The 22,862-nt window shown below is 30.9% G+C and overlaps 1 protein-coding gene across 2 annotated transcripts; it reads right to left on the bottom strand.

The window, feature by feature from the left end:
• Positions 1-3,922: 3,922 nt before the first annotated feature.
• Positions 3,923-17,236, bottom strand: LOC106757594 (CLIP-associated protein). 2 transcript variants are annotated; one of them, XM_014640292.2, is made up of 21 exons: positions 16,625-17,236; positions 15,145-15,300; positions 14,985-15,047; positions 14,429-14,497; positions 14,145-14,310; positions 13,190-13,351; positions 11,395-11,492; positions 11,081-11,155; positions 10,934-11,002; positions 10,772-10,857; positions 10,576-10,693; positions 10,024-10,122; positions 9,594-9,948; positions 7,664-9,468; positions 7,218-7,319; positions 6,421-6,525; positions 6,187-6,261; positions 6,035-6,103; positions 5,852-5,920; positions 4,759-4,860; positions 3,923-4,372 (listed from the first exon to the last, which is right to left on the bottom strand). In XM_014640292.2, the coding sequence occupies exons 1-21, from the start codon at positions 16,955-16,957 to the stop codon at positions 4,211-4,213; spliced, it is 4,338 nt and encodes a 1,445-aa protein (XP_014495778.1). In that variant the 5' UTR covers positions 16,958-17,236; the 3' UTR covers positions 3,923-4,210. The 2 variants fall into 2 exon arrangements, with proteins under 2 accessions (XP_014495778.1, XP_014495777.1); XM_014640291.2 differs by having other exon boundaries at positions 10,934-11,155.
• Between the last annotated feature and the right edge of the window lie 5,626 nt (positions 17,237-22,862).

Raw genomic sequence — 22,862 nt, 5'->3', positions numbered from 1 at the left:
AGAAATATAGTTCTTGTTGTAGTAAATAACTAAACTTAATCTGTTTGAGAATTTCCACTAAAGTTCTGCACTTTTAAAACTTAAATATAAGATTAAAACTATTTTTTTCAACTTTCATAGAATCATAACCTAGAGACACAGTTAAAAGTGATTTATAAGTTCAAGGTGTAAATTACAAGCTTTTGAACAATAAAAACTTTAATTAAATTGTAACTTTGATTCCTTTTATTTCTGCTTGTTCCCATAATTTTAGTTTTCAAATTTTAAAAATTCACAATGTTAATATAATATTTAATTGTACATACCTTTCGTTTTTCTAATGGAACTTAAAGTTAATACATTTATGTCATGTACCATCAACAAATATTCAATTAAATAAAATATAAATACCTATTTGAAATTGAAAATTGAACCAAAATTACAGATTTTATAAAATCTGAAAACAAACTTCACGGAATAAAAAAATAAAGGATCAAACTCCCATATAAGAAATTAAAGAGATCCCAACATTATAATTTTAGCAAAAATTCATTCAACAACTTCTAAATAATACAGATACTAGTAAATTAATATGACTTTTTTTTAAATAGTAATACTTAATCTAAGAAATGACTATATGTTATAACTAGGAATATACATTTCAGATATAAAAATAAAAATATATTTTAAATTATATAATTTAAAACATATTTCTAATTTTACAAACCAAAATATATTTTTAAATGCCAATATATATTTAGATTATATAATTTAAAATATATTTTAAAAGTATATTATAAATAACATAACATTTCGTTTTTTCACGTATATTACCGAATCAATACTTCAAAACAAAGAATATAAAACTATTTCAGTTATTCAAAATATAATTGTGATAATTATAAAGGTTTTATATCTTTAAAGAAATAGATATATTTATTTTAACTAAATTTATGTTTTGATTAAATTTTTCTAACATGGATGCACTCCTTCGACCAATTGTCACATGTCATCTACTTATATAATTAAGGTGATTATTGCAAACAAATAAATATATAGAGAAAGAATAAATACAAAAGTAAGAATGAGCTAACATACAAAAGATAATTTATAAAGCATGTATAAGGCTATTACTATACATGATCCATTTGAAATAATAATCGTATCATAATCATACTAGACTTGACCATCTGGATAAAGCATTAATGTAAAATCTCGAGAGATCATGCACATATAATGACCTCCACTCCTTTTAGAGAGTCATTGTCAATGCAATATAACATGTCATACACAAGGTTAGCTCGTTAACGCCTATAACCAAAGCAAGACCCATAAACTAAGATCTCCTACTTTTCTCACTGTGTACTCCTTCCTTCTCTACTTAAGACTGGATAGTTATTATAATGTCAGGATAACCCTCACCACTATCACTAGGACTCCCACATCAATGCTACACTAATGAATTACCATCACAAAATCTCTTCACGATATCCTTGGCCAAATTTATACAATAAAATACCTTCATCGTAGATTTTCATACAACTTTCTTAAGTATATTGCACAACAATTTAACAACATATGTATGAACTATTCAGGACTTTAGAAAAACAATTGCAGCTTCCACAAAACTAAAAAATGTATGTTCTTGCGTTCAAATTAAATTTAATGAATGACTAACACAGTGTAAAAAGAATCAACTCGATTGGATAATGATGAAAAACGTAATACACCAAACAAACAACAAATGTCAAAATTATCAACAATCTAAACTACTGGAATATTATGTGAAATACTATTCTAACCTCTTATTACTAATCTGACTAGTCAAAGTAAATAATGATTTATCTAGAACTCACTGTAAAAATTTCAGTTTGATATGACAATAAATGAAGTAGGAATATTGACTTTTTACCGAGATGACTCAAAAACATAACTAAGGTTGTGATCTACTTCCACAAAAATGCGAAACTAGTTTTCTAAACACAGACATCCAATTAATAATTCGAGCAGTCAAAGTGAATTAATATATCTTAAGAACTATATATCAAAATTTCAGGTTAATTTAACGGTTAATGATGTGAGAATTGAGATTTTATCAAGACAACTTAGAAACAGAAATAAAATGGTAATCAATTCCATAAAAAGTGAAAAAATAATTTTTCTAAATACAAACATCCAAGTAATAATCCAAACATTCAAAATTAATTAATACGTCTTAAAAACATATTCCAAAATTTTAAGTTAATCTAACAATAAATGAGATAGGAATTGAAGTTTAACCAAAATAACTCGATTAACAAAAGAAAAAAAAAAGAGAAAAACACAGTCATATTTCATATATTCATATTCTTCATCCTAAAAACATACGCACAAAGAAAATAATTAGTTCTCCCTAGTTCTTATCCAATACTTTCCTTCTATTTTCAAGATAAACTACAAGAACTCCTTCAGCTTCCTTCTTTCCTTGTTCTTTTCCTTTCTTACACCAAGTATAGTAGGTCTAAGAAGGCTCTTTCTTCAAAACTCATGTTATCTCTTCCCAAAACTCACGTTGCTGCCTCTGTATTTATAAGCAGAATTTCATTTGTACATTATCTTCATGGTCCCAATTTTCTTCATTTTATGCATGAATTTCTAGAAAGAGTCCACCAAACCATGGTTTCTACAAAAGGTCTCGAAAATGTGGTGGTTGATCCCCAAGATGTCCACCATTTCATGGTTTTACAAATAATATATTTATGAATCTCACAATATCTTTTAAATTGTCATTTTAAATATATTTTAATAATGTGTAAAATGCATTTCTAAATTTTATATTACACAAATTTAAAACACATTTATATTATAGATATAAAATATATTTCTAATTTATGTGATTACAAATAAATTTTTTAGTTATACAATTTAAAATATTACCGATCTATAAATAATTTAGACTTTTTTTACCCTTAGAAAAGAATGGTTAAAAAAAAATGAACACATATTGCAAACACACAAAACTGCCTCAACCGTGCATCTCAACGGTTGATTCCAATACTTTGAACCTGTCCAGTCCGCAAAGACACCAATCCACCCTCTTCCTCACCATAGTCAGTCCGTTCGAAATAGCAGTCTTAGCAAGGTCAATGGTGGATCCGCTTCAACCCTAATCACTGCATGTCCAGATAGATGGATGTCAATCCGGAATCTAGAATGTCAAATTTTATATTCTGAATTTTCTAATTCACAATGTTTTATATAAATTCTTAAGTTAAATTTTTATTTTAGATTTTATAATCCATAATGTAACATCTCAACAGGTATAGTTAGAATTTTAGAAAGTATGGGTGCAGGAAGAAAACATGGAATGCAGGAAGAAATTCACGTAAAAGGATTGTTAAACCAGCAGAACCAGAAGGCCGTCTTCATTCGTTTTTCTTTGTAGCTTCTCAATAACTAAAAATATTTGAGAAAAAGAAAAAATTGATTATATTAAATTTTAAAGTTGAAAAGTGTACTTTTATTATTTAGTTCGTTTTTTTATAAACATAACATTTTCAGAAAAATAAACGTACAAATCTATTTTTCTCCACATTTAAAAAAATTATTGAAAAATAAACGATAACACTATTAAATAATTTTATTAAACAATGTGCTAACAATATAATTTTAATTGAAACAGCAGATTACTTAACATCCTAAAAATCTACATAATGTTTTCAGCAAACATTCTTACCAACCAAACATTTAATCATTTCTACGAATCTAGATTCTTAGGATTCATAATTGTGTAAACATGATCTTCTAGCACAATATATTCTCTTATAAATAGCCAACGGCCTTTAGCATGCTCAAATATAATTAATTGCTCAGGTTTCATTGAGTAAAGGAAAGGAAATTCATTTTTTGCAGTAATAAGAAAGCGTGAAAACAAGCTTTGCTAAAATTTAACCAAAATCCAAAATGTTAAACTGAATCAATTAGACTTTTTTTCAAAAACCATTTACTAAAATCAATAATGTTTACTCAATGTAGATTACAATTTGCGCGTATTTCAACACCAGCACTCTCCAAATTCCAACCTTGGCAGGGAAAAAGGAAAGACCAAAAAACCTATATATTTAAAGAAAACCAATGAGAAGGAAAGACGATAAAACCCACATCTAAATTCATGCACGCAGATATACAAAATACGCAACAATGACTTGACAACACCCATAATCCACAAATTGTTTCCTTCCCAATGAACCTGCTAATCTTGAACGGCATCAATTGTTTTGCCTGTCCTGGCTTGTGAGATTCGATTTGCATAAATGGTGACCAACTTCAACTGCGTGCTGTTAAGCCCTTGCAAATACGGCAAGAATGCTTTCCCAAGCATGATATAAATATCCACTAGGCAGAAAACAACGGTCTGCAATGCAATCATCCGCCATTTACATAAAATGTGAATAATGAAACCAAATAATATATAAAGGAACAAATACAGACAAAAAATACAATTATTAGTGGTAAATGATACCCCAACCCTCACATTCAAAGAAAATATTTTATAAATCATAGAACCAGTCAAACTTTCTTTGAACCAAGTCAACTTGGCACTCTTTTATAATATGTTCTTAGTTAATCACATAAAATTAATATTTAAACCTTATAAAGAATTAAGAGAACAGACAACTAATTAACCTACGTATGCCGCTTTACAGCGTCTTTTAACTTACAAGTTTTTTACCATATGAAAATTTTGAAGATGTAAGAAGTTATGGAACATAATTACTCCAGATAAAAGACCTCACGTACCTTACGAACATCTGCACTCTGGTTACCAAAGGCTTCAAAAAGAGCGGGCAGAAACGAGGGTAACTGAGCCATCAGTTCCTCCTGAGAAAGCCGCCCTACAAGCTGAACAAAAGGAATAGTACGATGTTACTTGTTAAACAAGATAAATATTTATAAAGCATTAACAGTTTATGCATAAAAATGAACCACTTCCTATGAACCAATGGTATGATATGGTGCAGGTACGATAGTCATAAACACAAGGATACAGTGAAATTTATAAAAACAAGGGATATGATACAAACAGAATACATTCAAGAGAAAAAGAAAAAGGAAAAAGAGATGTTCCAATGTGAAGAATGCAATAACGTATTGTCCTATGGAGTAGCAGTCAATGGGCAAAAGAGTAACCAAGAGATACAGGATAATCTCAGGGATATGTTTTAGGGTCTCGTTAAGTGCCCTAAACACACTAGTTGAGGAGAATTTAATAACCACCTATTAAATTCTCTTACGAAAAAAAGTAAATGCTTAAATGGCTTTGGTATTTTTATTTTTAATTAATAACTACTTTGTTTCTTTAATAATACATAGTTTTGCTACTGTTAGAAGTGAATTTTAAGCCTAACTCAACTCCACAAAAACCGACTTTGTGGGGTTAAGTTAGGTTTAAAGTCTATTTCTAACATGATATCAGAGTCATCGTTAAAGTCTATCTTAGCAATATTTGTTGTTTGTTGGATATATGGTTTCACCCGCTATCGGACCATTCATTAATGTCTAGTCTCAAGCTCGAGATGTATATACCTCGACGTGAGGAAGTGTGTTGGAAGTCCCAATCGACTAGAGATAAGGTCAATTCAGTGTATATAAGTAGATGCAAACCTCACCCTACAAACCGGTTTTGTGGGATTGAATTAAACTTAAAGTCCACTTTTAACAGCTACCTTAACAAATGGCCTAAGTACACTAGTCATCATTTACACTATATTTTAAAGGTACAAGAACCAAATAAGACAATATGGACACTGAAATACTCCTTCCATTTTAAAATATCATCGATTTGTACTTCTTTCAAGATAAGAAAAAAAGTTTATTCAAAAGACACACTTACCTTTGTTAAGCAATTTATGCAAATGACAAGTGTTTTCTCATCCTCAGTAACCAGTAGAGGGACAATGACCTGAAATGGTTTAAATTCAGAGCATTAGCTTCTAAAATAAGTCAAACCCCATTCCCTTTCTCAAACATTTTACGAGTAAAGGGGGCACAAAGTAGAAAATCAAGAAATACATACACTTAAACATCTGAATGGATCATACTGAGATAAAACAATGGTCAGGCAGTGCTCTGCTTCATTGGAGACCTAAATAATGAATGGGAAGAAGCTGAAACTAGGGAAAGAAAGCAAATGCATAAAAGACAGTAAAATTGAACAAATTTTGCTACCTTAGGAATGATATCCTTAGTAACGTGAAGCAGCTTCTCAATTACAATCTCAACAGAATTCTCCATGTCGCCTTTCTGAACAATAATAGTACAAGTTAAATTTTAAAATCAGAAAAATCATGTTTTATTAAATTTAAGTCTCAATAATGCCCCGCCTATATATACACAATTGACATGATAGACAAGATCAATAGCATAATCCCCAAATTAAAATGAGATCAAAGTAGTAGGAACCTGGTTTTTAAGCATTTCAACTATCAGTGAAAGAGCAAGCTCTTTGACCGAGGAATCTGAATCATCCAGTACCTCAAGCACAACTGTCAAAATCTGATTGAAGTACTGCAAGTGCACAATGAAAAGGTCATTACATAGAGAGAAGGGAGACAAAAACCTCTACAACAGGTAGCATACATTGTTATTAACAAAATTGGATAAATTATAATTATCTAACAAACAGAATTTACATAATTAATAATTGATTGCGCATCAACTCCAATGAAAACTATCCAAATGATCAAGCAAAAATATTTCCTCACTGGATGAAGGGAACTATACATACATACATTTGTATACATACATACATACATACATACATACATACATACATACATACATATATATATATATATATATATATATATATATATATATATATATATCCAGGGTTTAGATTCAGGGTTACGGGTTTCTTTTATTTATTGAAGTTTTTAAGATTAATTTAAGAGTTATTAGTGTAGAAAATAAGCTTCCATTGTTTCTGTAAGCTTATGCGTTTTGCTTGATATCAATAACTGTAACAGAGAGTAACTACTTGGTAATAACAGACTGTCGGCCTGGCAATATCATACTGAAATAGTGATTAATTCAGAGCTTGTTAGTCGAATCATATAGTATCACGTTAGTGTTAAAACAAATCATACGTGCTTCTTTTTCGATATTTTATCTATGTTTCCCCTGTTTATCTCACTTTATATGGCTGACACCCATATAACTTGGGAACAAAAAAAAAAACTTAATCAAATCAAGCATACCTTGGTCCAAATAGAATGATCATTTGATATAGAAGCATCAACTAATTGTTGAAGTGCAGTTCGTTTACTTGAAACAGGGCTTCCATCACCCCCACTGCATACCTACAAAAACAACATTTATACGTATAAAGTGATATATTCTAAAGATATACTTCTATTAGATAAACCTAAATACCATGATCCCCTAGAAGGAAATGAACCAAGTAAAGATGTCACTCATTTGTCTTTAAAATGTAATATAACAGGAAATTCGCAATAAGCTCATCACCGATTGTCAAGAATAGTCATTATTCCTATAGTTTTCTGGTGCATTCTTTTTGTTCTAGGAGTATGCTTTATCACCTTTTTTTTTTTTCCACTATCCTCTTCTCTTTCTAACAAATACCATTCTTTTTCAAGCAAGAAACTTACAAAACCAACTTATGCGTACTAGTTGCATCACTCACCATATGAAGAATTTGAGGAATGCTTGGTCCTGTTTCTGTTATGGAGTTAATCTTTACATCTTCGGCTGTGTGATGATTAAGTGCCAATTCAGAAGAATGTTCTTTGTCATTTACATAGCCTTCCGCAACATTTAAATGCTCAGATAACATCAAACCATTTACATCTAGACGAGGAGTTGAAAGACCCTCCAAGTTTATGCTACTGTCCACATTTCTATGTTGGCTAGATTGAGAGGTAAAGTTTTGACCCATAGGATTGACTGCATACGCAAGATCCTTAGTTTTTGAAGTAAGACTGCCACTATTAGGATCAGTTTCAAAATTTTGATACAGATGTTCCTGAGTTTCACCAGATGATGTTTGACCAAGACTAGCTTTCACTAGTGTTGAATCCTGGGAACTCCATTTCCTGCCACCATCACCATCAAGGGATCCAGCAGAATACCTTCCAAGGTAATGAGCCTTCCTAGAGTAACCAACATATCCATCTTCAGAGGATGTTCCCACCACATCAGATGAATCATAGGAAGACTTAGAACGTTGTCTTTCTTTCTTGTTCTGCAGATAGTTTATTAGGTCTACTTCAATGCGAGGGGTATATTGTTTTAAAGCTCGTCTCAAAGAATTTTGTTCTTCAACTGACAAACTCAGAATGAAATTAAGAACAGCAATCGAATCAAAGTGTGAATACACTGATATAATGCATGTAATGGCTGCTTCTTTAAGCTTTGTATTTTTGTCATGAACCAAAGGGGTTAACTTAGCAAGCCATAATTTTAGGATGCCAATATTAGCAGCACCTTCTGGATTCATAGCATGTTTGTTAAAGGAATTGATTGCAAATTCAATAACAGCCAATTTAGCCTTTGGGGACCTCTGTTCATCTAGTGAGCGTAATAATGCCGGTAAAAGAGAATCTATACTGTAAGTTTTGCTCACAACTTCCAAAGTTGTTGAACATGGCTGCCTGACAAGTTCTTTAGGATCAATTAACCGAGAAAAAACATGGGGTAATATTCTCTCCATGTAACCTTCAAAAGGCTTTCGGCATGCTGGAACAATATCTGCAAGTGTTGAAAGAGCAGCTTGTGCAACTTTATGATGGGGATCATCCAAGTGCTGGAAAAACAATTTCATTACCTTCTCAAAGTTCTGAACAACTTCAATAACTCCCTTTGGCCCTTGCTGCAACAAAGAATGAAGATAATTAAAGGCAGCAACCCTAGCAGACCAGTCAGAACCTGAACTAAGTCCTTCACTCAAAGCTTCGTGAAGAGATGAGGGTCCTTCTGCATAATTTGGCATCTCTCCAAGAGATAGCTGATTATCATCAAAACTCCTCCTCCTGCCAGCAGACATGCGTCCAGCCACATTCTTTCTCAAAAGCGGTCTCTGGAAATTAGGCACATAACTATTATGTGATTCCCTAAAGTTCCCATCTCTATAAGGGGCATCCAAATACTGCTTATCGTGGTTGGATTTTATAAATCTCCTAGTCTCTCTAATATCACTGTTATCATCAAGTGAACTTCTTTCTTGTAATCTGTCAGAGGCCCTTTTACTTGAATATGATGATATTGATGATAAAGGTTCGATACCAACATTGCTATGATAGGACAACTTGGCAGAATCCTTTGAAGCTTGAATCTGGGTGATTATGTCAGACAAACCAAGACCACCATTTCGGTTACTACCTTTATTGATGCCAGAAGTGGTTGATTCTGTTGTTAAAGAGCTTGTCAGATGATTAGTTGCGGAGACAGCAGCAGGGAAAGGTGGATCACGAGATGATGGAGGGTCAACTCCTGCACTAGGGGCAATAAAAGAAAAATTTACCGCTCAGATAGTTTAAAACATCAACCACTGAATGACATCTCGTCCTGTAAATTGAGGTAAATAAAAGCATTTGACAGGAAAAGTTATGTGGTACCTAGATCCAAACTCGATGACCGGAAAGATGAATTATGCTTATCAGACAAATCCAAGCCTCTAAGCATGCTTTCAATAGCAGAAACCTTCTGCTTGCTTGCATGTAACATGCTCTCCAAACTACGTTCTGTACCCTTACCAAGTGACTTAGCTTGTGATAGAAGTATACCAGAGGAGATAGATGTCCCTGATGATATACTTGAACTTCTATCCATCGCAACAATAGCAGAAGTTCCATAACCAGGTAGATTAGAGGGAGCGGAGGTCTGACTAGCCAATGACGTCAATGCCCCTCTATCTCGAATGGAAGGTGAAGCATGTCGCCGATGTATTCCTCCATCCTCTTCATTTATTAACTGCAGTTTACATTCACGTTAAAAGATGACTTGAACAACAAAATTTAAAAAACATTCACAAGATCACAAGTGTACCCTTTGAATGGCATGGTCAAAGGATGCAAATAGACGTCGAGATCGCTCTGGCCAAGTTTTTGCAAACATTCTATAGCACATCCTTGCAGTAGATCGAACCTATCAATTTCATATGAAATCATTTTCAAGTTCATAGAGCTTCAAGAATCAATGATAATGCTAATTGTCCTAAATCAGTCAAAAATGATAAATAAAAAGGTTTGCTAGAAAAAAAAAAAAAAAAAGTAAATGAGCATATTCAGCATAAATTCTAATACACAAGGTTTGGGAATCTTAATAATTCGTTACCATACAAAAACACATTGAGACATAAAGTCAACCAATAAATAAAAAGGATTGTGGATTTCCACTTTGTAATTATGACTACTAATTTATCTTATGCATTTAAAACGGAACTTTCACCAAACGAGAACCTTTTACACTCTCCACAAACACAACTATCAAGGTGATAAAATTTCCCACCGGCTAAGAAAGAAGAGATGCCTGATGGGAAAGCTATTTAAAGTTTACAAATTTGACAGTATATTTAACACATCAAAATTAAAAAGCTACCTCACTCATTGCATCTGAAACACAACACTTTATCATATCCTCATATAAATCAGCGGATCGATGTATTTCTGGTGCATCAGGCCAATGTTCCAGGACCAAAAGAGCATATTCACAACACCTACAAGCACATATCTCAGATGGCATTAATAAAAGGCCAAAATCCTTGACTGTCTTTTAAGTAGTTGAGAATATATACCTTGCACGAAGTACAGCATTTCGATCATTTTTTGCACAATCAGCTATACGGGGAAGAACCCGAGAAACTTTGCAGTTGCGCAACATCTGCAAAGTAAAGGACAAAGGTGAAAATGACACATAGCAAGAAGATGCAGACAATTAAATGAGCATATTATATTACCGTTTTTATGCAGTTATCTGCAGACTCTGCAATTACAAGCACAGTAATCACAACCAGCTTGAAAAGGACCTGAGTTATCAGATCAAGAATTAATAATTTCAAAATCATCAAAATTGTGATAAATCCAACATAACTAGGCCAACTTACTGGTATAAACATTTCGGCACATGCTTCAAAATCACCCAAGAGATCCTTTGACAAAAAGCACAATAGATGGCACGCCTAGAAGAAATCAAACAACAAACCAAAAACTGGAGGACATAAGAACCTAATCAAGGTCTTTGAATGTAACTATAATGAGACAAAAACAACAAACATATAAGGGAAGGAATTCATCAAAAATAAAGGACTGCTTCAAGAGAGATCAATCGCTTAACTTCCAAAAACAGCCCCTTGAGACAATTTTTTTTGTTATACAAATTAATAAAGGAGAATATACAAGAATAAAAATGTTAGAGTACCTGCTTCACAATGCTAGATCTTCGGTCTGACAATTGTGTGTTTAAAGGTCCAACAAGTTGCTTCAAGAGCCCTCGAAAACATGGATAATCAGTAGCACCTGATGAAGAAAGCACTCAGAATGTATTCAACAGTCGAGCCACAGGAAAGGAAATTGTATTACGTTTAATTTACTAGCCAAATGAAAATTACAATTAACCAGACATAAAAACAATTTATCCTTAAACAATAGGCAAAAGAAAGTATTACAATAAGAAAAACAACACAGATAATTCAAATAAGGTATGCGGCCTTTCATACAAAGTCCCCTTTATCTCTAAAATCTACACAAATTCTTCTCATTATATAAATACACCACACCTAACTCTAAAGTCTTTAATTTGGTGTAAAATTGACAAGAGAATATTCATGTCAAAGATTTTGGAACATTACAAATATTGTCTTTAATTTTAAAAATATACTACAGTTAAATCTCTCTAGTATAGTAACAAGAATTATTTTCAAATTGTTATCATAAAAATTTAGTCAAATGGATTATTCATAGATAAAACTGAAAAAAAAAAAAAGGATTTTTTATTATTATTTTTATAAAATGATTTAAAAATAGTTTTATTCTATCTTATTACTGATTCATGCTAGTAGGCTTTTGATACAATCATTACCTCAACATGTTTAAAAAAAAAAATTGTTATTTAATATTTGAAATTATAATTTTTATTATTTATTCTTTTGCACAGTGAAATTATCATCATAAAATTTATCGTCTAATTAATTAATAATTTCAATCTTTTACTATCATACAAAGATTTAGTGAAAATGTAATTAAGTAGAACAGGTTTCTGTAATGCTTTAAGAAATGGAAATGAGTCAAATATGTAAATGCAGTATATATATAAACACACACGCACACACATATACATACACACATATACATACATACATACATATACATACATACATACATACATACATACATACATACATACATACATACATACATATATATATATATATATATATATATATATATATAAATTACACCTAAAAAATTGTTCTTGCTGTAACATTTATAAATTCATAAAATAGAAGGGATTTTGTGCAAGTTTTAGAAATAGAAGTAATTAACTAAGAAGTATGCAGATGAAGAAAAGGTTGGAGTAATTTACTCTCCAGATAAATAATACACCACAGTAAAAATGTTGGTCCAGATCATTTACTTTATGCTTATTAAGATGAAAAAGGTGAAATAAATTTACACATAAGATAAACTGGTTTATGCATATATTTACAAACTAATTTTGGATAAGCTAGATAAGAGAGGTTTTACAAATTACCTTGTGCAAATACTGGTTTTGGCTTATGGAGAAATTCATTGCATCTTTTCTTTTCTAGTTTCTTCCCCTACAAATGTTTATGGATAGAAGTTCATCCAAACAGACCTTAAGTCACTTCATTCCCACAATTTTTCGGAACTAAGATTCTAAACACTATACATGGTTGACTGGCATCTCTCAACAGCTGCAGCTAATAGTCCAATCAGTATTAACTTTCCTTTTTATTGTTTGATAAAGATACAGCCGTTGTTTATCCTATGATGTCTTACCTCAGCTAACTATGACTTTTGTGTTGAATATATAAAATCTAATAACATATTCATAAAAGATTGCCACAAACTTCCTTCATGATAGTCTACAACATCAAATGTTATTTCCCATTTTAGACTTAAAATAGCAAAGAAGCTCTTAATATCGCACTATACGCACAAATATTTCTGAACAGGAATTTGGAACCACCTACCTCCTATAACAAGACCTTCAACTCTCTGCATAGCAGCAATTCGAATTGACCAGTCTTTTTCAGGCACAAGAGTAGATGCAATCTTCTCAATTTCCCTGGTTAACTCCTTATCTGAATATACCTTCACAGGGTCTATGGGTTTCTCAGTGATGTCACCTTCCCCTGCTCATGTTTCAACAAACAAAACGTATATTTAAATAATCAATATTATCATCAAACTATACAGTGTGTTACCAATATGTTATACAGAATACTAAAAAAAATTACAATTTTAAAACATGCAATGCTACTTATCTCTTTGAATCAAATTATTTTATCTTCCTTCAATCATTTTGCCTCCCCCATCAAAATCAATCAATTTTTCCACAATTTGCACTTGCATCTCACGTAAATTTTATCATTGATGAAATGGAGAAGAAAATATCCCCCAAATGACAATGAAAAGCATATCCAAGGACCAAAATGTAATTTAAGTTAGAATCCCAAATACCAAGTAGGTTTAACTTCTGGAATTACCCAAGGATACACATTAGCTACAATGTCCAAAAATCTGAATATAAGATTGACATACAAAAAAAAAAAGCATCATCACAATTAGTGGTAACTGATAGTATTTCTTATAATCAAAAGCTAGAAGTCCTAACACTGATACAAAAGCTTGGTTAACAAATATAAATTCAGACTAAAAAAGGTGGTGTCAAAGATAAACACGCCCATACATACTCCATGGTGTCGTCCATGACTCCACACTACTTAACAATTCAAAGCATGTTTCAACACAACCACAATTATGCATCTTAAATTAGAAAATTATAAGAAAAAATAGACAATTATAGTGCCAGTATAAGAAAGAAATAATAATATAAGATATAAAGCACAACTCCATGTATACAATTGCATCAATGCTAAACAAAAATAGAAACATTTATGACTGAAAAATTACAAAGGTACTAACCTCCGAAAAGAGAGGTCTCCCTGGAGGAACTTTTAGCCTTTGGACTACTTTTCTTGGGATTAACACTCAAATGCTTAATTTCCCCAGTAATATATCCACCTGGAATACCATCTGTAGAGCGAACTTTTGGCTGAATCCCTTCAAGCCTGGCATTAATATCTTTCACCTGAAATCAACATTATAGGTGAAAATTCATTAGCTTAAAAGTGTTATGCATGCATAAACACAAAACCACACATATTAAATAACAATGAATTAGGAAAGTGATTTCTGCTTATAATTACCAAAGATGAAGGAAGATTGTGACGGTGAAGTTCATCACGAAATTGAGGCCCTGCTTGTGTATACATTTCCTGCAAAAGGATAATGTCAAAGAAATCTACTAACAACAACATTCATATTATCTTAAATCCATAAAATATCCCCTGGTATGACTTACGAATACATCGATAAATCACCTTTGTTAATGGCATCACGATATTAATTAATGAAACTGTTCAATAAACCATTATGATTAACTTAACCCAGTTATCTCAAATTTAGAGCCATGAAATTCACAAGCCTCCTGCATTTAAATATAACATCAAATCACGTCCTCTTTAGACAATAGACCTACTTCCATTTTCATATTCGTCAATATTTGTCATTCTTTGTCCCTTAAGTTAAAACAGCATACAATATTAGCAATTTTTCATGTTTGGTTCAGAAATATAGGAATTGAAATTAGGTATTGATATGGCATAAACCCCTTTTGTAGTAACTAACTTGGTAATGTAATCGAGTCCTTTAGCCAATATACATTATACAATACTAAATGATTGTAAGATAAAGCATACTTACTTCAATGCACAAAATAGCTGCTTCCCTAACAGCAGGATTTGGATCGTTAAGCAAATGCAAAACCTGTCAACCATGCATGTTTTGGAAGGAATCAGCATTTCATCCCAAATATATTTAAATGTGCAAATGATATGTACTGCTTATTTGTAAAAGTATATACAGGGGGAAGGATAGCCCGTTGAAGTGGGAGCTCTGTAGATGCAAATAAATTAATTGCAGCTGTGACAGTTCGCGTAAACTCCTCTCTAACTCTCCAGCTTTTATGTGCCCAAGCAAAGGACCCTGCCCTTTCAACAATTATAGTTGGAGAAGAAACCTGCAATTGGTAATCCAAAATAAATTCAAAATGCAGGGTACTCAAATAATATCACTTTGAAAGTTTCAATGATACATATTTACTTCACTTTTAGGCACATATAACATAAAAACCAAAATACATGTGTAAACATTATCCAATCAGAGTATGTTTGGATGGAATGAACTGGCCTGGAATGCAGTTAGCATCTTCCGTTGTTTATATACATTTCATGATGAAACAATAAATAAATAAACTAGTTCTATCACATACTACATTCCGCAAATTTGAGGGACAGAAAAGAGTAGTATTGGATACAATAGAATGAAATACATTTCATCAGGTTCCATTCCATTCCCAAACAATTTGAAAACTGGAGTCTGGCATCATGCCATGTTATTCCACCCGTTTCCACAAGTCCAAATATAGCCTTGGGTAAAGATACAGAACGAAAGTGTAAGAGAAATACTACACCTATAATAAGGTCATATAGATAAATAAATCCAATCACAGATTAGCATTGTGAAACTCCACTCATATGTAGTATTAAATCACAAGCTTGTGCCAACATTTACGTTATGAAATAAACCAAATACAATCTATATCGCTTAGCAATAATCTAATCGGCTGAGAGCTAAAATAGTTTCCATCTTAAACTGTTCATGGATCACATCCATCCACGGGCCATTTAGAAAGGACGACGCACCTACAAAGCCTATGACTACACAATTATCAACTTAACAGATTGCATAAGTCAGTTACAATTAACTGCTAGCAGAGATAAATCTTATTTGACTCTCAAATGAGACAACCAGGAAAACTATATATTTTCACGGACATTGAGACTATCAGAAAAAGAAATTCCAGAGCCTATTCTTCAGCAGAAACTAGTAGTAGACACTCTGCCACATGTTTTTTGACGACCCTCCGGAATCTAGGTTAATTAAAAAAACCAAACGACGCCATATTAATTCATTGGACTTGAAGACACCACAATTTAAAACACGGCATGTAAAAGGCTTTAGGTTCAGGAGTTCATCTATCCTAATAACATACACGAGGATCCAATCACACCAGCAAGAGATCCTACGGCTAAGCCGTTAACTAAGATTAAAGATCTAGCTATATAACTCAGTTTTTTATTCTCCAGAATCATAACGGCGATCATGCAAAAGCGAAACAGTTACAATTCAGATTTCACTGCCGCACAGTTTCCGCTCGATACATCAAATTCGCTCATTATTATCCTAATAATTCCTAATCAGCACCCTACCGTTACCAGTTAGTTACCACCACACTCGATCATTGTCTAGTCTAGTCAGCATCGAGTAACCAGGTATAATACCTCCATGAGAGTGAGCAAGAGGCGCCTGGCGGCGTCTCGAACAGGCTGTTTGGCGTCGCCAAGACGGTCGACGACAGCGGGGAGCAGTGCGTTGAAGTGAAGCTTGAAGTGGTCACCGGAGAGGACGGCGGCGGAGGCGAGCGCCTGCAGCGCGCCCTGCGAGACGCGGAAGTTATTGTCCTTCAAGAGATCCATACAAGTGTCGACGAGCGAAGTCACCTCGGAAGACGAGAGGCTCTTTCTGGAAGCTTCCAGAAGTTGGTGGAGGCGCTCCACGCCCGCCATCCTCTCCTTCGTGTCCTTAGCGCGTGACAGTTCCAGCGCCTCCTCCATTTCGATCCGCAACCAATCAGATCTGAAGAGCGAGCGAGTTAGTGAGTCACTCAGTGAGTGAATGAGTGAGTGAGTGAGCGAACGGGTGAGACTTCCACACCAATGAAGATGAAGAATCGGATGAGATGACTCGGCGGGACCGTATAATTTCTGAGAGAGAGAGAGAGAGAGAGAAAGAGAGAGGCTGGATTGACGGAGAAGAAGAAGACGAAGGATGAAGTTGAAATTGAAATGAAACGAAATGAAATGAAAACTTGCTTATGTGGTTGTGGGCGAGGTGGTTGAAATTTTAACCATCCTTTTGTTTACATTTCCGTTCTTTTAGAAAAATAAATAAATAAATAATCCGACAATAATAATAAACAAAATCCAAACATATTTTAAATTATCCTTTTTCTCCGTGACATAATTTCTAAACCATTACTGTTTATTAAAGATTTATTTGAAAATTAAAAAATTGTTTGAATTTTTTTCATTTGGTTGTCTTTTAGGGCTGCTAAACCATATATAAATTACCCTTTTGCGTTTGCTTATTTTAAAAGCTATTTTAATTGAACTAGAGGATGAGTTACCGTAAAAAATAAAATAGAAAAAAGTATCAGAGCAGCAGCTGCTGCTGTTGTTTTTAAACGCTGTTTGCTCGAGGCACCCTGAAAGGAACCACTTATATAAAAGACAGTATAAAGTTAAATGATTTTTGTAATGATAATGATTGATTACAAGATTTTGATACAACGGAACCACACTGCATTATTGGTGTGTGTATGATCAGGTAATAAAGTTTAGAGCATTATAAAATATTACATAGTAGAGTTAGTGACTAGAAAAAATATGAAACTAAAATACAACAATAAATAAAACACTGAAAAATATATTTTATAAAGGATAACTATATTTGATAATATTTTTTTAACAATATTTTAATATAATTGATTTAAAATTATTTCACAATCAATAATAATCATAAATATTAATATAAATCAATCATAAAATAATACATAAATAATATTAAAATAATGTTATCAAAATATTATTTTTTTTTTATAAACTCTTAAATTTGGCGCAAGTTATGAGATGTAACGGTGAGAAACCGGGACGAAAATAAGTAGGTGAATGTAACAAACCTTAAAAGAAAATGAGGTCATTCATCTTTGAAAATAAATTGTTAAATTTTATATTTTATATTTATTTGTGAAAAAATTTAAGTGCTGTAAATGTGGTTCTCTAATGATATTTAAAGTTTAATTTAATAATGATACATTTAATGAGATGTGTAGTACTAAAGGAAAAAGTGTAAACGTAATTAAATAAGACTTTCAACAGCGCGATTTCTTTATTGTTTGGGTATTGTTATGTAATAATGGTGTTAAGTTTTCTTAATACGGGTAAACAAAAATTGCGGTATATGTTTTGTTTCAAAGGCTGGGAGTCAACAGAAAAAATAAATAAAAGAAAAAGTAAGTGATGTGGTTTTTTAAGATTCGGTATGTTCTAGTGTTTCAAAAACTGATGAAGAGGGAGAAAAATACGGGTCTTGTGGGTATTTTAGAATTTCATGCTAACTTTCGACAAAAATAAAAGTTAAGGATGTTTAGGATCGGTTTAAAGGTTAAGAAGGTAAAGTGCTTATTTTAGACTTTAAGAAAACATCTAAAAAAATTAATAAAAATGTTTCTTTATTAAATTAATTATAAAATTAGGTTTAAGACAAATAAAAACTTAAAAAAATTGTTTTCAGCAAATTAATTAGAAAGTTGTGTTTAAGAAAAAAAACTTCAAAATTTACTTTAGTACTAATATATTTTTTATGATTTAAACCTTCCTTATTTGTATTAGTATAAGAATTTCAATTTAGTCGTCTTGTTTAAAACGGTTTTAGGCACAATGGAGATTATAGTTTTTGTTTCATAGGTTTTGTTGCAAGTTCGATTAGGGAGCAAAAACGGTAGAGGACGAGGGAGCAGTTCATGATGCACTAAGATTTTGCGCTATTTGCGCATGAAGGTCGCGAGATTAACGTTTTAGGTTTTGTCGCGGTTAATGACATGATGAAGATGAGTTCAATTTATTGGAGGTGGAAGATGAACACGCGAGGAGGCTTTGCGACAGTCTTAGTGGTGGCGTAGGGTTGGACGAAGATGAAGATGACAATGGTGCGACGAGAAGCTTGAACGACGTTGATAATGGCAGAATTTACGATTTCGAAGGTTAGCATGGTTTAGGGTTTTCTCTTGTTCGTGATTTATGGTTTGGTGATGATTCTCCGTGCAAAGTTGTTAAATGTTGTTGGGTAACCCTTGAAATTTCAAAGGCTTATGGGTGTGATTAGTGATGAAGATAGTCTTTGATGTGATGTTACCTTGTCCTCTTCCATTACTTGGGAACCACTCATTACTTTTGATATTTCTTTCCAAAATTTTAAATTTACAATTTCAAAATCTAAAATTTGTTTATAGTAAGAAGTTTTTAACTTTTCTTCCTAACAACGTTTCTAATTAAATAATTTCACGTTTTTAAATCTTATTTCCATGTAATAGTGGTTTCTTATCATTTAACGAAATGAGCTTAAATATTATCAATTTACAAAATTCAAAATCTCCTTAAACATATTTTTATTAAATTAATTTCAATGTTTGAGAACGAAATTTTATTAATTATTATCGATATTAAATAATTTTGTTGATATTAAGAATGATATTTAATGAGTTAAAGTAATTTTTTTAATATAATTATAATAATGTAATAAATAATTTTTGAATAAAAAAAGTTTAGAAAATAGATTTAAAATAAAATATTTTATTTTAAAAGTTTGTTTTAAGTTTTTAAATTCTTGAATGGTTGCAATAATAATTTGTATGTAATTTTAAATTAATTAATTTAATTATTATTAGTATCAAATATTTGTTATTTATAGTAAAAAGGATATCTAATGAGTTAAAATAATTTTCTTAATATAATTATAATATTTTGATAAATAATTTTTGTATATATAAGGTTCAGGAAAAAAAATTTAAATAAAATATTTTAATTTTGATGTTTATTTTAGTTTTCTCAAATTTTTGAATCCGTTGAAATAATATTTAATTTGTATGATTTAAAATGTAAATATTAGTTTTTTTTAACTTTAATTCAATTTAATTACTATATTTATTTGATATTTTAGACAAAAATATATTAAATAATATAAATAACTTTAATAATATCATGAAATACATTTAAAATATCAAATAAATTTAAATATTTACTTGAAAAATTTTAAATTCACTTTTTTTAAAATTATAAAACTAAATTAGATTAAAACTTCTAAAAAGAACTAAAATAATATAATAATACTTGTGCCATGAAAAATGACTATAAAGTTATATAATAACATTTGAGCCATAAAACATACAATTTCTTTCAAGACTTTTAAATCACCACCTTGCTATCTATATAATATAAGGAAAAGTTAAGAGAAAATAACGTTTCATTTCCTTTTAATTTTAAGTTTTGACAGAAATATGAAAGGATTATCATGTACAACACAAAAATATATATTAAATATTTTTGTCATCGCTTGTAACATATTTTAATGCTCATAACTATGCGCAATTAATGTCTTTTAATTACGGTTTCACAAAAACTAAATTGATGTTTTTGTCAAACCGAGCTTGCTTTCATTCTCGATTTATGTAGTTGCTCAATTTCGTTATTCCTAAATCCAAACACAGGAAACGTTAAGTGTATTTATTTCAAAATAATTTATGAAGAAAATCGTAAAAGGAAATATTTTTAAAATATTAAAACAAATTAAATGTGCTGTAATTCTTTTAAAGTCGGTTTTATTTATTATATAATGTATTTAATTGAATCATTTGATTCAAATCTTGGTGTAGAAAGATAATGAGAAGAAAATGATTTTTTTTTTTATGGAAATTCATCTTTTCAACTTATAAAAAAGTAAGATAATTTAATTGATGTATTCTGATTTTAAGTAATTGTATAATTACAACTGACATGTGTTTTAATTTAAATAAGTAGTATTTCTCTGAATTAATTAGGATAATCACTAATGTATTTATTTACTTTGACAACTCAACAATAAATTGGGCAATTAAAGTTGTGGTGAATGAAGACTTGTTTAATTAGAGTAACTGAGATTATTTTTAATTGAGGTAAATACAACTAATTGATGTATTTTCATAGTTGAATGTGTAGACATTGAGAATGGAAAACTATCTTTTCCTGTAAACGCTCCGAAGGTAGTATCTCAGCTTTTGTAATTTTTGTTTTTTATAATAATACTAACTTAATTATTTTATTGAGATACAATTTAACTATATCTATAATTATATATATATATATATATATTATTTTTATCATATTTTAAATATAGATTTATTTATTTTTAATATGATATAATTTTTTAAAATTGAGATAAAACTTAAGAGATTTAAAATCTAAGATAAAAAAATATTTGATACCATTAATTCATGAGAAAAAAAATTGGATGAGAGAAGAAATTTGACTAAGAAAACGTATAAATGTTTTCCTCTGCTAAAGGAGGGGAAGTTAAAGAAAAGGAATGAGTAGTCTTGTGCAAGTTAAGGAGTAAAATTAATTACTTTTAACTGTTTTTATTAAACTTTTTTAATGTGTTTCAAATTTATCATATTTTTTAATTAAGTTTTTAGTAGGGGATGTGACTATTCTATCATTCTTTTTTATTTATATTTACATATTAATACAAGACTTAATACTTTTTTTCTCTTAAAAAGATGTTGTGTTTAAAATGGTTTTATCTTTTTTAAAAAGTAATAAATGATTCTAACTTTTGAAAAAACAGATCAAATTAATCCTTTTTGCTAAATCAAAAATTAAATGGTATAACTCTCTCTTAGACAAAACTTAATGACCTGTGCAATTTATCTTATTGTGTGACAGTGATGTTACAATTGTGAAAAAAAAAAATAGATTATCTGACAATGTTTTGACAGATATTAAAAAAGAGGGATTAGGGTTTGAATTCGTTGACCCCAAAACGTTTTTTTCTTAATTCACTCTTTATTAAGTGAGAACTAAAATTTCGTTTGAAAATTATTATAAAATAATGAAAGGAAGAAGAAAGTTTATTAACTCAATAAATCATAAGCATCCATTCCATGAAAGTTGTAAAAGTTCATTTTATTTTTCCATACAATAATCTACTGATGTTATTTATCCCTCTGGTTAGCTGAAAAGAATTACGAATGACTCAACCATTCATTAATTTGAAATTCAAAAGAGAAGCTTGTAACATATTTTTGTGGTTTTTTATGGAATGAAAAATGATATTTCACCTAATAAAATTAATTATCTCCATTTTAACATATCTGATTCCAGATAAGATGTTTGTTCACAGTTGTACCTTTAACCAAATCTGACAGTGCAGAGACTGTGTCGGTTGATATAACATTTTCTTTTGAGATGAAGAATTTCCTATAAGAAGGAGCAATTCCAAAAGTGTTACAGACAGAAAACAGAGCTGAGTCTTGAAATTGCTTTCAGAAGACTTTTAAAATTATTACACAATCACAATAATTGTTATGCTGATGAGAAGTAAGAGTAGTGATGACATAAATTTATCAACAACATCTGACTATGGAGCCTCACCTACTCAGCTTATTATCTCTTGAACTGTGGTGCAACTTCTGTTTCCAATTTGTGAAGGGACATGAAATTTATTCAAACATGCAAACATGGATGGAAAATTAGTCTCACTTGTTCTTGTCGTGTAATGGCAGCGTGTAAACTAGACATTCAGATGCTTCCTTTATTCATTGTATCATCTTCTTATTTTCACAACGTAATCATGGTTAGCACTCCAATTAAAACAGATAAGAAGTTCCACCAGATAAACAAAAGAAAAAACATAAAAATGTTTGTT

Source organism: Vigna radiata, chromosome 3 (assembly GCF_000741045.1).
Source record: "Vigna radiata var. radiata cultivar VC1973A chromosome 3, Vradiata_ver6, whole genome shotgun sequence".
Classification (NCBI taxonomy): Eukaryota; Viridiplantae; Streptophyta; class Magnoliopsida; order Fabales; family Fabaceae; genus Vigna; species Vigna radiata.
Note: the sequence above shows the minus strand (reverse complement) of the source record. Positions and strands in the feature narration are given on the sequence as shown.

What these genes read in the sequence shown, in the direction of transcription:
- LOC106757594 (XM_014640291.2), bottom strand. Translation starts at nt 16,957, where the DNA reads ATGGAGGAGGCGCTGGAACTGTCACGCGCTAAGGACACGAAGGAGAGG. An exon ending in GTCATCGAGTTTGGATCTAG is followed by an intron (nt 9,469 to 9,593) that starts GTACCACATAAC and finishes CCCCTAGTGCAG; the next exon opens with GAGTTGACCCTCCATCATCT. An exon ending in AGAGTGCAGATGTTCGTAAG is followed by an intron (nt 4,373 to 4,758) that starts GTACGTGAGGTC and finishes ATTGCATTGCAG; the next exon opens with ACCGTTGTTTTCTGCCTAGT.